Source organism: Schistocerca piceifrons, chromosome 2, assembly GCF_021461385.2.
Source record: "Schistocerca piceifrons isolate TAMUIC-IGC-003096 chromosome 2, iqSchPice1.1, whole genome shotgun sequence".
Lineage (NCBI taxonomy): Eukaryota > Metazoa > Arthropoda > Insecta > Orthoptera > Acrididae > Schistocerca > Schistocerca piceifrons.
In genome coordinates, this window is record NC_060139.1 from 26,032,127 (window position 1) to 26,049,098 (window position 16,972).

General features: G+C 41.2%; 1 protein-coding gene across 2 annotated transcripts in view; it reads left to right on the plus strand.

The window, feature by feature from the left end:
* The window catches only part of LOC124776992 (brain-specific angiogenesis inhibitor 1-associated protein 2-like), an 886,269-nt gene that overhangs the window by 841,684 nt on the left and 27,613 nt on the right, over window positions 1-16,972 (plus strand). For both annotated transcript variants that reach the window (XM_047252239.1, XM_047252240.1), the window contains exons 6-8: window positions 2,145-2,345; window positions 8,401-8,824; window positions 15,587-15,724. In XM_047252239.1, coding sequence (XP_047108195.1) covers window positions 2,145-2,345; window positions 8,401-8,824; window positions 15,587-15,724 — 763 coding nt within the window. The remainder of the gene's footprint in view (window positions 1-2,144; window positions 2,346-8,400; window positions 8,825-15,586; window positions 15,725-16,972) is intronic.

Sequence of the window (16,972 nt, forward strand, 5' to 3'; positions counted from 1 at the left end):
TAAGGACATTACATACATCCATGCCCGATGCAGGATTCGAACCTGCGACCGTAGCAATCACGCAGTTCCAGACTATAGCGCCTAGAACCGCTCGGCCACCCCGGCCGGCTTATCACCAACAGTCCTCTTGGGTCGCTTTAGGAAGGATGAAATGACCCTGGTAAATTTGTTTCTCAGGCGACATCCAACGACTAACTCACATTTGAAGCCACTGAGTTCTCCCGGGCGCTGATTCTGTTGTTACTGCTTCTATACTGACAACACTATAGTCCATCCGCTCCTTTCATATTAACTGCACTTTCCAAACTTCACAGAAGCTCTCTTGCATACTTTGACGACCTAGCACTCTTGGAAGAAAGGATGTTGTGGAGAAATGTCTTGGCCACAACCTATGAGATTGTTTCCAGAATGAATCATTCATGTCCAGCTCAGTGTGCACTGTGAGGATGGGTCGTGAGTCATGCATTTACAGTTCAGCCAACAAGAACGTTTCCCACTAATGGAAAGATTCTGAGATCGAATCCCAGTCCGTTACACAGTCTTCATCTTTCAGACAATTTCAAAAGTAGTACACACTCAGCTGTAGAGTCAACATTCATTCTGTAGCATCGATTCCTTACTAGCTCTTTCCAAGACGAACAACTGTAAATATGAAGTACTAACAAAATGTCAGTTTGGTTTCCAGAAAGGTTTTTCAACAGAAAATGCCATATATGCTTTCACCAATCAAATTTTGAATGATCTGAATAACCGAACACCACCCATTGGGATTTTTGTGATCTCTCAAAGACTTTTGATTGTGTAAATCATGAAATTCTGCTAGACAAGCTCAAGTATTGTGGCATGAGTGTGACAGTGCACAAATGGTTTAATTCGTACCTAACTGGAAGACTGCAGAAAGTTGAAATAAGCAGATCTCATAATATGCAGAGATCAGCACATTCCTCAAACTGGGGAACTATCAAGAATGGGGTTCCACAAGGGTCGGTCTTGGTTCCTTTGTTGTTCTTAATATATATTAATGACTTGCCATTCTATATTCATGAAGAGGCAAAGTTAGTTCTCTTTGCTGATGATACAAGTATAGTAACCACACCTGACAAACAAGAATTAACTGATGAAATTGTCAATAATGTCTTTCAGAAAATTACTAAGTGGTTCCTTGTAAACAGACTCTCACTGAATTTTGATAAGACACAGTACATTCAGTTCCACACAGTAAATGGTATGACGCCATTAATAAATATAGACCTTAATCAGAAGCATATGGCTAAGGAAGAATATTCAAAGTTTTTAGGTGTGTCCATTGATGAGAGATTAAATTGGAAGAAACACAATGATGATCTGCTGAAACGTTTGAGTTCAGCTACTTATGCAATAAGGGTCATTGCAAATTTTGGTGATAAACATCTTAGTAAATTAGCTTACTACGCCTATTTTCACTCATTGCTTGCATATGACATCATATTTTGGGGTAATTCATCACTGAGGAATAAAGTATTTATTGCACAAAAGCGTGTAATCAGAATAATAGCTGGAGTCCACCCAAGATCATCCTGCAGACATTTATTTAAGGATCTAGGGATATTCACAGTACCTTCTCAGTATATATACTCGCTTATGAAATTTGTTATTAACAACCAAACCCAATTCAAAAGTAATAGCAGTGTGCATAACTACAATACTATGAGAAAGGTTGATCTTCACTATTCAAGATTAAATCTAACTTTGGCACAGAAAGGGGTGAATTATACTGCCACTAAAGTCTTTGGTCACTTGCCAAATAGTATCAAAAGTCTGACAGATAACTAACAAGTATTTAAGAAGAAATTAAAAGAATTTCTGAATGACAACTCCTTCTACTCCATAGAGGAATTTTTAGATATAAATTAAGAAAAAAAGAAAAAAAACAAAAAAATTTAAAAATATATAAATAAAAAAGTTGTTATATTAACTTAATTATGTTGTTAAATTAACTTAATTATGTCATGTATTGGAAAATTTGACTCGTTCCACATCGTTACGAAATATCGTATTCATGATCCATGGAACTAGTATTAATCTAATCAGCTCTTAATAGTTAAACGCCTCCCAGTGTGCCGTTGCTCCACACAGCCCTGAGTGTCGACGCGTGTTGGTTGCAGAGCGAACAGAAGCGCTTCCTGCAGCAGCACAAGCAGCAGGCGGAGTCGTACAGCAAGGTGGAGGCCGCCCTCAGGAAGCAGCGCAAGAAGTCGCGCGCCAAGACGTCCGCCGGGGCGCTGGACCGCGAGGTCAAGAACCTGCAGGCGCTCGAGGAGCAGCGCGCCAAGATGGACGCCTTCTGCGAGGCCAGCCTCAAGACGGTCAGTCTCTGTCTTTTTTTTTTTGTTTTTGCTCTCTTTCTTTTTGTTCTACGGATAAAACGTGCTCTCCAGCTGAGTAGTAATAAAAGAAGATGTAAGAAAACAAGTTCCTGGCTGTGAAGAAGCAAGAAAGCACTGGGAGGTGGGTGAAGTATTGAGTTTTCTTCGTCGCTCGACCAGGGTCAAGACAATAATCTAGCACGTGCCGTGAGCTGCGAACAAAGAGATTGCATCATACACATATCTGAAATTAAATGTTTAAATATTGTGTCAAAACTTGGTCACATTATGTAAGGCTATTAAATGATTAAATATCGTGAATCTAGCACGCTTCGTTAATTAGTTCCTTCGAAAATCCACTTTTTGTAAAATCCTAGGTATAAAGTTCTGCTTTCAGAATTAGAGGCAGTGCATCGTAAAAACTCTCGGTATGAGTTTCCATGAAGCTACCTTAGGTTCACTTTATCATAAAAACATATGGTATAGGTTTTCACGAAGATAATTCATCTATTTTTTGAGTTTTTAAGAAAAATAATTATTTTTTGTAATTAAATTTAGCAAAACGAGTTAGATGAAATAATCTTTGTTATTAAGCTACAAAGCCAAGATGGCAGCACTGTATTTGTTACGTGTAACAATGAAGCTACATTAAGTTCGAAGGTAATATGGTAATTTTATATAGATGCAGAAATTAAAGCAGTCTTCAACTAACAAGGACATAAATAATTTTGTTGTCATAAAGGGTGCAGATTGGGCACTGCTGCCAAAGCTGGGAGCAGTTTTAGAGTTAGTATTTCCTTCGGCGTCGGCACCAAGCATACACAGTGAAGAGCCAAGGAAAGTGGTACACGTGCGTAATATCGCGTGGGGCCCCACAGAAGTGCCGCAACACGACGTGGCATTGACTCGACTAACGTCTAAAGGAAACTGACACCACGAATCCTGCAGATCTGTCCATAAATCCGTAAGAGTACGAGCGGGTGGAGATCTCTTCTGAACAGCACGTTGCAAGGCATCCCAGATGAGCTCAATAACATACATGTCTCGGGAGTTTGGTGGCCAGCGGAAGTGTTTAAACTCAGAAGAGGGTTCGTGGAGCCACTCTGTAGCATTTCTAGACATGTGGGGCGTCACAGAACTGCTCTCATTAATAAACGGTCATAACGCCCACATAGTAGGGACAGAAAGTTGGCTGAAACCAGACGTAAACAGTAATGAAATCCTAAACTCAGATTGGAATGTATACCGCAGAGACAGGCTGGACAGTGAAGGGGGAGGCGTGTTTATAGCGATAAGAAGTGCAATAGTATCGAAGGAAATTGACGGAGATCCGAAATGTGAAATGATTTGGGTGAAGGTCACGGTTAAAGCAGGCTCAGACGTGGTAATTGGATGTCTCTATAGGCCCCCTGGCTCAGCAGCTGTTGTAGCTGAGCACCTGAAGGATAATTTGGAAAATATTTCGAGTAGATTTCCCCACCATGTTATAGTTCTGGGTGGAGATTTTAATTTGCCGGATATAGACTGGGAGACTCAAACGTTCATAACGGGTGGCAGGGACAAAGAATCCAGTGAAATTTTTTTGAGTGCTTTATCTGAAAACTACCTTGAGCAGTTAAACAGAGAACCGACTCGTGGCGATAACATATTAGACCTTCTGGTGACAAACAGACCCGAACTATTTGAAAAAGTTAACGCAGAACAGGGAATCAGCGATCATAAAGCGGTTGCGGCATCGATGATTTCAGCCGTAAATAGAAATATTAAAAAGGGTAGGAAGATTTTTCTGTTTAGAAAAAGTGACAAAAAGCAGATTTCAGAGTACCTGTTGGCTCAACACAAAAGTTTTGTCTCAAGTACAGATAGTGTTGAGAATCAGTGGACAAAGTTCAAAACCATCGTACATTATGCGTTAGATGAGTATGTGCCAAGCAAGATCGTAAGAGATGGAAAAGAGCCACCGTGGTACAACAACCGAGTTAGAAAACTGCTGCGGAAGCAAAGGGAACTTCACAGCAAACATAAACATAGCCAAAGCCTTGCAGACAAACAAAAATTACGCGAAGCGAAATGTAGTGTGAGGACGGCTATGCGAGAGGCGTTCAATGAATTCGAAAGTAAAGTTCTATCTACTGACTTGTCAGAAAATCCTAAGAAATTTTGGTCTTATGTCAAAGCGGTAGGGGGATCAAAACAAAATGTCCAGACACTCTGTGACCAAAATGGTACTGAAACAGAGGACGATAGACTAAAGGCCGAAATACTAAATGTCTTTTTCCAAAGTTGTTTCACAGAGGAAGACTGCACTGTAGTTCCTTCTCTAGATTGTCGCACAGATGACAAAATGGTAGATATCGAAATAGACGACAGAGGGATAGAGAAATAATTAAAATCGCTCAAAAGAGGAAAGGCCTCTGGACCTGATGGGATACCAGTTCGATTTTACACAGAGTACGCGAAGGAACTTGCCCCCCTTCTTGCAGCGGTGTACCGTAGGTCTCTAGAAGAGCGTAGCGTTCCAAAGGATTGGAAAAGGGCACAGGTCATCCCCGTTTTCAAGAAGGGACGTCGAACAGATGTGCAGAACTATAGACCTATATCACTAACGTCGATCAGTTGTAGAATTTTGGAACACATATTGTGTTCGAGTATAATGATTTTTCTGGAGACTAGAAATCTACTCTGTAGGAATCAGCATGGGTTTCGAAAAAGACGGTTATGTGAAACCCAGCTCGCGCTATTCGTCCACGAGACTCAGAAGGCCATAGACACGGGTTCACCGGTAGATGCCGTGTTTCTTGACTTCCGCAAGGCGTTCGATACAGTTCCCCACAGTCGTTTAATGAACAAAGTAATAGCATATGTACTATCAGACCAATTGTGTGATTGGATTGAGGAGTTCCTAGATAACAGGACGCAGCATGTCATTCTCAATGGAGAGAAGTCTTCTGAAGTAAGAGTGATTTCAGGTGTGCCGCAGGGGAGTGTCATAGGACCGTTGCTATTCACAATATACATAAATGACCTGGTGGATGACATCGGAAGTTCACTGAGGCTTTTTGCAGATGATGCTGTGGTGTATCGAGAGGTTGTAACAATGGAAAATTGTACTGAAATGCAGGAGGATCTGCAGCGAATTGACGCATGGTGCAGGGAATGGCAATTGAATCTCAATGTAGACAAGTGTAATGTGCTGCGAATACACAGAAAGATAGATACTTTATCATTTAGCTACAAAATAGCAGGTCAGCAACTGGAAGCAATTAATACCATACATTATCTGGGAGTACGCATTAGGAGTGATTTAAAATGGAATGATCATTTAATGTTGATCGTCGGTAAAGCAGATGCCAGACTGAGATTCATTGGAAGAATCCTAAGGAAATGCAATTCGAAAACAAAGGAAGTAGGTTACAGTACGCTTGTTCGCCCACTGCTTGAATACTGCTCAGCAGTGGGGATCCATACCAGATAGGGTTGATAGAAGATATACAGAAGATCCAACGGAGAGCAGCGCACTTCGTTACAGGATCATTTAGTAATCGCGAAAGCGTTATGGAGATGATAGATAAACTCCAGTGGAAGACTCTGCAGGAGAGACGCTCAGTAGCTCGGTACGGGCTTTTATCAAAGTTTCGAGAACATACCTTCACCGAAGAGTCAAGCAGTATATTGCTCCCTCCTACGTATATCTCGCGAAGAGACCATGAGGATAAAATCAGAGAGATTAGAGCCCACACAGAGGCATACCGACTATCCTTCTTTCCACGAACAATACGAGACTGGAATAGAAGGGAGAACCGATAGAGCTACTCAAGGTACCCTCCGCCGCACACCGTCAGGTGGCTTGCGGAGTATGGATGTAGATGTAGATGTAGACATTGTCCTGCTGGAATTGCCGAAGTCCGTCGGAATGCACAACTGACATGAATGGATGCAGGTGATAAGATGGGATTCTTAGGTACGTGTTACCTATCAGAGTCGTATGTAGACATATCAGGGGTCCCATATCACTCCAACTGCACACCCCCCACACCATTACAGAGCCTCCACCAGCTTGAACAGTCCTCTGCTGACATGCAGGGTCCATGGATTCATGAGTTTGTCTCCATACTCGCACACGTCCATCTGCTCGATACAATTTGAAACGAGACTCGTCCGACCAGGGCACATGTTTCCAGTCATCGACAGTCCAATGCCGGTGTTGATGGGCTTAGGCGAGGCGTAAAGCTTTGTGTCGTGCAGTCATCACACGAGTGGGCCTTCGGCTCCGGAAACCCATATCGGTGACGCTTCATTGAATGGTTCATACTTGTTGGTGGCTCAGCATTGATATCTGCAGCAATTAGAGGAAGGGTTGCACTTCTGTCAGGTTGAACGATTCTCTTCAGTCGTCGTTGGTCTTGTTCTTGCAAGATCTTTTTCCAGCCGCAGCGCTTTCGGAGATTTGACGTTTTACCGGATTCCTGATATTCACGGTACACTCATTTCATCGCTATCTAGGAGATGCTGTGTCCCATCGCCCGTGCGTTGACTATAACACCATGTTCAAACTCACTTAAAACTTGATAATGTGCCATTGTCGCAGCATTACCCGATCTAACTGTGCCAGACGCTTTTTGTCTTCCACTGGTGGTGCCGACTGCAGTGATGCATTCTGTGTGTTTACATATTTGAATACGCATGCCTATACTAGTTTCTTTGGCGCTTCAGTATAAAAGGGAAGCCAACACTGATCCTTGGGTTGACAATTTTTTATCTTAAATGATTTAGTTGAACTTTGTTCTACAGTGACTCTTACCTTGAGATTTTTAAGCTCAGTCTTCCATTAATTTAATGAGCTTATCACAGCGTAGGGCAGGGATTCACAACATACGTGCTCGCGGAGCAAGCTGTGAGCAGCAAGGCGCGAGCACGGAGCAGCGCGAGCACGCTACCCCCACTACCGGACCAGAGCGGAGAGTGGGGAAAGTCACGTGGGGCACACAACAGCTGCCGCCAGTCAATGTAAATCCGCGGCCACCTGCAGGGATGTCACTCACGAATTATTACTGTGGCAAATTAAACAAATGAAGGAGAATGTACACATGCCACATAATTTTATTAGCTTAGTGTATGCCTCTACATTTGCATTAATTTGTGAACTGTTACACAACAAAAGGTGTCACTGAAGTGTGGGATTCTCGGTTATCTTTACAATTGCGTCTATGCTCTGAGTAATTGTTCTTGTGCATTTTAGGCTCAGTGTGCAGTTTAAATTTCGATCAGACAATGCGTTTCTCAGGCGCGTCTTGTTACATTTCATTGCAGAGAACAGTTGTTCACAAACATACGTGGAACCGAACACTGATATTATTGTAGCCGCCAGTTTGTGCGAACGAGGAAATCTATCCTGAGGGAAGTGTCTGTAGAATTCCAAAATGTTTTTCTTGTTCTGAAATTTGTCTCTGTATTCTCTGTCACACTGCAGGTCAATAATTTCTTGCTGCAGCTCAGGACAAATCTCTTAAATATTCGCTGAATATGGAGAGAACAGATCAAAATCACTGTCTAGTGCTGTCAGATCTTGAAAGCGCTGATCAACTAAACTATGTGAATAACGTTCACAGTCTTTGTGAACATCTTGCATGGATGATGATTTAGGAAAATGAGCTAGGTTTCCTGTTTCCAGCTGACTCACCCAAAGTGTCAATTTCATTTTAAAAGCTCGTATTCGATCTATGAAATGAGTAATTAGCAGATCTTTACCTTGTACTAAAATGTTCAAAGCATTCAGATGGCTAGTTAAATCTGCCAAGAACGCGAGATCACATTCAAACGTGCGCGCGCATTTCCCCTCCCTCCCCTCCCTCCCTACTCCGCGACCATGCACCTGCTCGCGAGCACGTGCCTGAGCAGACGCGAGTACTCGCGCTCAAAACCGGCCAGTTATTAAGCCCTGGCGTAGGGTATGAGCTGAGCAGTTACTGGAGAGTTGTCAGGTGACAGTGATATCGGTCAAGCAACGTGCAGCATCTGAATGTTTGGAAGGCTGACAGGAGGTGTCGAATTGCAGGCGCTGACGCAGGAGCGGCGGCGGTACGGGTTCGTGCTGGAGCGGCAGTGCTCGCTGGCGAAGCACTGGCTGGTGGCGCACGCGCAGGGCAAGCAGGCGCTGGAGGGCCGGCTGCACGAGTGGCAGGGCGTGGCGCAGGCCCGCGAGGCGCTGCCCCCGGCCGTGGAGGCGGCGCTCGCCGCCGGGCACTGCCGCCCGCCCGCCGCCGGAGCCGCCGGCGACGGCGACGACGACGACGACGTGGACGACGGGCGCGCCTCGGTGGCGTCGCGCCTGCGCAAGGCGCGCTCCGTGGACGCCTCCTGCCTCGACCTGCGCTCCATAGCCGAGGAGCCCGCGCCCCCCAGGCGGCCGCGCCTCTCCAGGGCCAAGTCGGACTTCAACCTCACCGCCTCCACACACTCTCTGCTCCAGGACATGCAAGGTAACGGCTCTTGTTACTGGTAGAACCTCTATGTAAGGTTTGGGTAAGAAATTTAACTGTTTACCTTGCAGTGTTTTTGTACTGTCCCCATCAAATTATAGTCGTATTTAAAGTGAAGTAGCCAGCTGAAAAGAATGCCTCCCAGGGATGAGGCAGGAATCACACTAAAAAGGGGTGACGAGTAAAACACACTGCCTGACATAAAAAAGTGAAGCACCAAGAGGGGGAGGAGGAAATGAAATGAAACACCACAGGTTGAGCGTTGTTGTTGTGGTCTTCAGTACTGAAACTGCTTTGATGCAGCTCTCCATGCTACTCTATCCTGTGCAAGCTTCTTCATCTCCCAGTACTTACTGCAACCTACATCCTTCTGAATCAGCTTACTGTATTCATTTCTTGGTCTCCCTCTACAATTTTTACCCTCCACGCTGCCCTCCAACGCTAAATTTGTGATCCCCTGATGCCTCAGAACATGTCCTACCAACAGATCCCTTCTTCTTGTCAAGTTGAGCCACAAACTCCTCTTCTCCCCAATTCCATTCAATACCTCTTCATAAGTTATGTGATCTGCCGATCAAATCTTCAGCATTCTTCTGTAGCACCAAATTTCCAAAGCTTCTATTCTCTTCTTGTCCAAACTATTTATCGTCCATGTTTCACTTCCATACATGGCTACACTCCATACAAATACTTTCAGAAACGGCTTCCTGACACTTAAATGTATACTCGATGTTAACAAATTTCTCTTCTTCAGAAACGCTTTCCTTGCCATTGCCAGTCTACATTTTATATCCTCTCTACTTCGACCATCATCAGTTATTTTGCTCCCCAAATAGCAAAACTCCTTTACTACTTTAAGTGTCTCATTTCCTAATCTAATTCCCTCAGTATCACCCGACTTAATTCGACTACATTCCATTATCCTCGTTTTGCTTTTGTTGATGTTCATCTTATATCCTCCTTTCAAGACACTATCCATTCCGTTCAACTGCTCTTCCAAGTCCTTTGCTGTCTCTGACAGAATTACAATGTCATCGGCAAACCTCAAAGTTTTTACTGCTTCTCCATGAATTTTAATACCTACTCCGAATTTTTCTTTTGCTTCCTTTACTGCTTGCTCAATATACAGATTGAATAACATCGGGGAGAAGCTACAACCCTGTCTCACTCCCTTCCCAACCACTGCTTCCATTTCATGCCCCTTGACTCTTATAACTGTCATCTGCTTTCTATACAAATTGTAAATAGCCTTTCGCTCCCTGTATTTTACCCCTGCCACCTTTAGAATTTGAAAGAGAGTATTCCAGGCAACATTGTAAAAAGCTTTCTCTACGTCTACAAATGCTAGAAACGTAGGTTTGCCTTTCCTTAATCTTTCTTCTAAGATAAGTCGTAAGGTCAGTATTGCCTCAAGTGTTCCAATATTTCAACGGAATCCAAACTGATCTTCCTCGAGGTCGGCTTCTACCAGTTTTTCCATTCGTCTGTAAAGAATTCGTGTTAGTATTTTGCAGCTGACACTTATTAAACTGATAGTTCGGTAATTCTCACATCAAGTAAAGTAGTCAGCTGAAAAGAATGCCTCCAAGGGATGAGGCGGGAATCACACTAAAATGGGGTGCGAGTAATACACACTGCCTGACATAAAAAAGTGAAGCACCCAGAGAGGGAGTAGGAAATGAAATGATACTCCACAGCTTGAGAGGATATGTGATATTATTGCAGTGATTACATAATCGAGAAATTTACAAAGTCCTTGGCTGCATGAGACCACTTATCATCACGATATTGCACCCTCTCTTGCTTGGGTGTAAGCACAGGTTTGATTGGAAAACGTCTCATAAAGCCTTTGTGTCCTTTCCTGAGACAAGCTGTTGTTCCTGGTTCTCGACATCCTAGATACTGACACTGGGATGCAGTTGATGTCTCAGCCAGTTCCACACATGGTTCAAATGGCTCTGAGCACTATGGGACTTAACTTCAGAGGTCATCAGTCCCCTAGAACGTAGAACTACTTAAATCTAACTAACCTAAGGACATCACACACATCCATGCCCGAGGCACGATTCAAACCTTCAACCGTAGAGGTCGCACGGTTCCAGACTGTAGCGCCTAGAACCACTCGGCCACCTCGGCCGGCAGTTCCACACATGTTCTACCAGGAACAGATCTGAGAATCTTCATGGTCATGACAGTACTTCAATATCACACAGCCAGTTTATAGAGACACGTGTCAAGTCGGGACGAGCATTGTCCTCTTGAAAAATGTACTGTCACATGACAGGATGTCCATGATGTACAGTTGAGCAATCAGAAGTCTCCCACTACCAGCAATGACCTCACACCATACTCTACAATCCCCTACATTGTGACACCGGGAGTAAGACTGCTGTGCCTCTCCAAAACACTGGAAGAATGGGGTCTCTCCACACTTCACGACTACACCTGCCAATGATGGTCACCTGGGATAGTGCAGAACTGTGATTCACTGCTGAACACAATGTGATGCCATTCATTGACAGTCCACGCTTCCCAGTCGAGGGCACCACTCCAAACAGCTTTTTTTCCAACCTGTCTGTGGGTCAGTAATTCCCCAGTCTGGCTGCTGCTAGCTCATGACCATTGGTGTGGAATGACACTGAATGTTGCAAGGAGCTCATTACTTGTTCTTGGATGGCAGGTGCAGATGTGAAGTGACTACATTGTGCTTGGTGCCCAAGTGTGCAGATGTGAAGTGACTACATTGTGCTTGGTGCCCAAGTGTTTGTGGTGGTCAGGCATGGCTGACTGGAACCTCACTGATAAATGTGTCTTTCCTCATGTTCCCATGCAGTACAACATCGGGCCACTGTCCCATCTGAATGCCACACAAATCTAAATATTGCGTGATTCAACCAGCTGGCCAAATGGAGACCCACAATGAAGCCCCTTTTAAAACATTTTTCTGCTGATAACACTGTCTCACATTAATATGCAAGATCTTTGTGTCCTCCAAAGTGATTACTCAACATCTGGCAGTGTTCATGCAATTTATATTCCCTACCAGGCCTGGTAACAACATAAACACAAAACCATTATGCACCCTGGTTACCATCCTAACTGTTGCAGAGAATAGTAACTCTAATCAAACCTACTAATGACGTATGCATGTACGAAGTTATACTGACATCCGACCATCTGTTTTGCGTGCTTCAGTTTTATTGTCAGGCAGTGTATTTGCATCACTAGAAACCTCTTCAAATCACACAAAGCTACAATGTTTTTAGAATTCTGTCTAGACCACATCACAATTCACCTTCAACTAGCTGCCGCATTCATCTCAACTGATGGGCTGCACTTCACCTACCCCTTTCTCCTGACAGTTGTACACTGCTAGTGTAAGCTTGCTTAAAGCCACTGTACGGATCCCTACCACATGATCATTTCAGAATTTTTATGTGATCTTTGTAGGAGTAGAGACTCTAAAATGATTATCTTTAGCCCCAGAGAGCAGAATACTGTGAGGAAACTACATGTCATGACAATGTTATGTCTTTGAAAGTTAATACCCGACTCTGCCATACGTGACTCCAAACCCTTCTTTTGCAGTTTTAATGCTCCCACAGATGCATTCATTATGTCTGTGCAAAGATCTCATTAAATCCTTTTGAATCTAAGCTGTGCTTTGCAAATGTTAATCTTTCATCATGTCAAGAATAAGTCTCTAAGAGCCAAGTCAGAAGAAAATTGTTACAGCTGTGAGGGCCAATGCATTGTCTTTATGAAATTTACATATTTGGTTTTCCCACATTTAAGGCTTTTTTCTTTGCATAATTTCTCACAAACACATTAGAACAACTTCTGTTTACTGTTTACCATACAGCCAGCAATAGGGAACAGTCATGTCAAAAAATATGTTTCTAATTGAAGAACCATGTGTGTTAGCGCCTTCTTGTTACATTGATACTCGCATTTTTTGTACTGGGCTACTTTGGTTGTCAGTCTGGCATCTGAACCAGGCAGGATTAATACAACAGGTAGAGCAAATCCAAATAACAGTGATGCATATCATCATATATTCACTCAGAAATCATGAGAATGCATTTAACTCCAGTAGTAAACACTACAAGCGAGTCACTGTGCATTATAGACAGTTTTTCTGTTAAAATTCCAGGTGCATGCATTCACAGGAGACCCAGACAACGTATTACCTACTTTTCAGAGTTGGCTACTTTCAACAGAAATTGATATTTATTTTTCTAAACTGTGCAGCTCCAGTTAATGTGTCATTATCAAATGGTATCAAGAAACAAACAGTAAATATATACAACACTGACAGAGGAAAACCACAAATAAATAAAAACTTTAAAAAATTTAAGCAATGGCAGTTATGCCAGTAAATTGAATCAGTCAAACTTACTTGACCTGCATAAGTACAAACCACGCAGCTATCCAGTCACTAACATGTGTCAAACAACACAAAACTTATTAAAAAATACCATGCATACCATTCAGTATGGAAATACTTTAAAAATAGTAATGGACACAAGACTATTGCCCAGTGTGAGATAACTGTCATAAAATAAGTTCACATAAAACCAGAAATCATAAAACAATAATAAAACCAGCATGCAAAGATCAGCACATTCCTCAAACTGGGGAACTATCAAGAATGGGGTTCCACAAGGGTCAGTCTTGGGTCCTTTGTTGTTCTTATTATATATTAATGACTTGCCATTCTATATTCATGAAGAGGCGAAGTTGGTTCTCTTTGCTGATGATACAAGTATAGTAATCACACCTGAGAAACAAGAATTAACTGATGAAATTGTCAATACTGTCTTTCAGAAAATTACTAAGTGGTTCCTTGTAAACGGACTCTCACTGAATTTTGATAAGACACAGTACATACAGTTCCGTACAGTGAATGGTATGACGCCATTAATAAATATAGACCTTAATCAGAAGCATATAGCTAAGGTAGAATATTCCAAATTTTTAGGTATGTCCATTGATGAGAGATTAAATTGGAAGAAACACATTGATGATCTGCTGAAACGTTTGAGTTCAGCTACTTATGCAATAAGGGTCATTGCAAATTTTGGTGATAAACATCTTAGTAAATCAGCTTACTACGCCTATTTTCACTCATTGCTTTCATATGGCATCATATTTTGGGGTAATTCATCACTGAGGAATAAAGTATTTATTGCACAGAAGCGTGTAATCAGAATAATAGCTGGAGTCCACCCAAGATCATCCTGCAGACATTTATTTAAGGATCTAGGGATATTCACAGTAGCTTCTCAGTATATATACTCTCTTATGAAATTTGTTATTAACAACCAAACCCAATTCAAAAGTAATAGCAGTGTGCATAACTACAATACTAGGAGAAAGGACGATCTTCACTATTCAAGATTAAATCTAACTTTGGCACAGAAAGGGGTGAATTATACTGGCACTAAAGTCTTTGGTCACTTACCAAATAGTATCAAAAGTCTGACAGATAACCAACAAGTATCTAAGAAGAAATTAAAAGAATTTCTGAATGACAACTCCTTCTACTCCATAGAGGAATTTTTAGATATAAATTAAGAAAAAAAAAATATTAAAAAAATAAAAATAAAAAAACACAAAAAATAAAGTTGTTATATTAACTTAAGTATGTTGTTAAATTAACCTAATTATGTCATGTATTGGAAAATTCGACTCGTTCCACATCATTACGAAATATCGTATTCATGATCCATGGAACTAGTATTAATCTAATCTAATCTAATCTAACTGACTGCATGTTAGTGTTCTCATTGGCGTCAACATGAAGACTGTCATTACAAAGGCAGGAAGTGATGGTTGCTGCAAGTTTAGAAAACATTCTTCCACATGATTTAATTGCATGCTAAACATTTATGGTAATGCAAACTGAAGTTTTATAAGGATTGATATTTCCGAATTTTTTGTCACAGACTTTTTCCATGCTTTTATCTCTTACCCACTTGTTTCTGCTGTTGCAGTCATTTCCTGATGAGTTCTGATAAATGTGGCAGTCTATTTCTGTCAGACTGGTTTATTGTTGTTATTTTAGTATTGATCGGTGGGCATTTGTGACACACACACACACACACACACACACACACACACACACACACACTGTACACAATAAAATAATGGAAGGAAGCTTGGGATTTGTGTATCTTGATATTCAACATAAAGAATAGATATAACACCCCAAAACAAATATTGCTGGGAAAGCGGACTGACTGTGGCAGTGATTAAGAGAACATCCAAGTTTTTGTTTCTAATGGTTTTGTGTGTTTGTGGGAGGACAACTGAATGAGAATTTGAATTCTGATCTTCACAATTATGTGTCTAGTATATTACCAATCAATAGTCTTAATAAACTAAGTAAATGTCTATCTTCCTTTTCTTGTTTTTCACAGACAACATTAAACAAAAGTTGAAAAATAAACAACAAAAGTAACACACTTGCCATACCGTATGTACTTTTGATAAAAATTCATAACAGACTCATACAGATTTCTTAAATATGAGATATTTTATCTCAAATGTACTGTTCATTTCTTAGAGAAACAAATTGTGTAGGTATAATAATAAAAAACAAACTGCTAGTTCTAACCTATACCGTTAATATACATATAGTCAGTATGTATGAATATTCAGTCTTTTTTACTCTCTCTGTAGAGAAATATTTATTTCTGCATATGTTTTCTGTATTTTTATATAGTTTGTCATTTACTGTCAACCTTCTCGTTCTTCCAGATTCTGAACCAAGAAGGAAATCCATGGCAGTAACCACAGGGTGGGAAGGAAGCCAATTAGCTCGAGCATTGTATCCGTATCTTTCTAGTGGTGATAACCAACTCAGTTTCTTGGAAGGGGATGTGATTGAAATATTGGGTTCGTAGCATCCTTATTCTTCTATTTAGATCATTACTTTAAACACTCCAGCTTCATTCAAAAGGCCAAGCACAAATAACATATGCACTGTTAAATGATGGGAACCAAATGTTATATCCTCAGTTCTCATACTACGGTCATACATCTATTGAGGCATCTTCCATACACACGTAGATATTCTGATATGGTAACATGCTTATAGAGATCTTAATTTTTGGAGTAATTAATGTGTGTGGAATTAGTTTATGGTAAAAGAAGTCAATTATTTCACTGATCTGGGGTTCAGGTTGGTTCCTATAAGCCAATTAGAGCTTTCAAAAGTTGATTCTTAGAAGCCAATTAGAACTTGTAAAAGTATGGATACAATTCTGAAAGTGACAGAAAAATGGGATATCATGCAATGAAACATTCATGTTGACTAGTACATTTATTGAACCACTGACAGGAAGCATATGCAACATGACAAGGAACTATACAATGAGCAACTGACTGAAGAGAAACAGAAATATTGAATGGTTGTTCAGAAAGCAAAATTATCACAGATTATTTTGCCTGGGTAATAATAGAGGCACATGTTATATGGCAACAAGTTCTAGTCTATAGTGATACAAGGCATATGTAAAGACTGAGGATTTCCATCTCTTTAATTAGTTGCAGTATGTTGTGCAGACGCAAATAGCTCTCAAAGCCAGCATGTGTCCCTCGTATCCTCAGTTATTTGTAGTGAATATTGAATCATCCGGATAGAAAGTCCACATTGCCATCAACAGCAGAAGATGGATCAGGCAACAGAGGCACACACTGTCAAAGCAACAATCTAAAAGCAGCAGTGACTAGTTGGAAATGTTGACACCCCGATTCCAGCTGAATAGAATAGGTCACAAAGGTTTACCCAACCATTTCTTCTTCTAGGTCAACATCCTCAGGTTCAGAGAGATCTGCCAAGATATCTTCCAACAAACAGGTAATGGACTATTTCCAGGGAGATCCCTTCCTGTAGTACTGGTATACCTTCCTTTTCCATAAACTGTCATTTTAAACTGAATAGCACCCATCTATATATCTTTGATTGCAATCATTTCTGTGCAAATGGAATTACCCACATACCACATATTAAATCACTTTACTCCTAGATTTCTCATAACATTAATACAATTCTGTTACAAGAGAACAGACATTATAACAGAATTGCTGAAAATATTTCATACTAACCTTCATGACAAGTTAAAACTACACGAAGGCATGTGA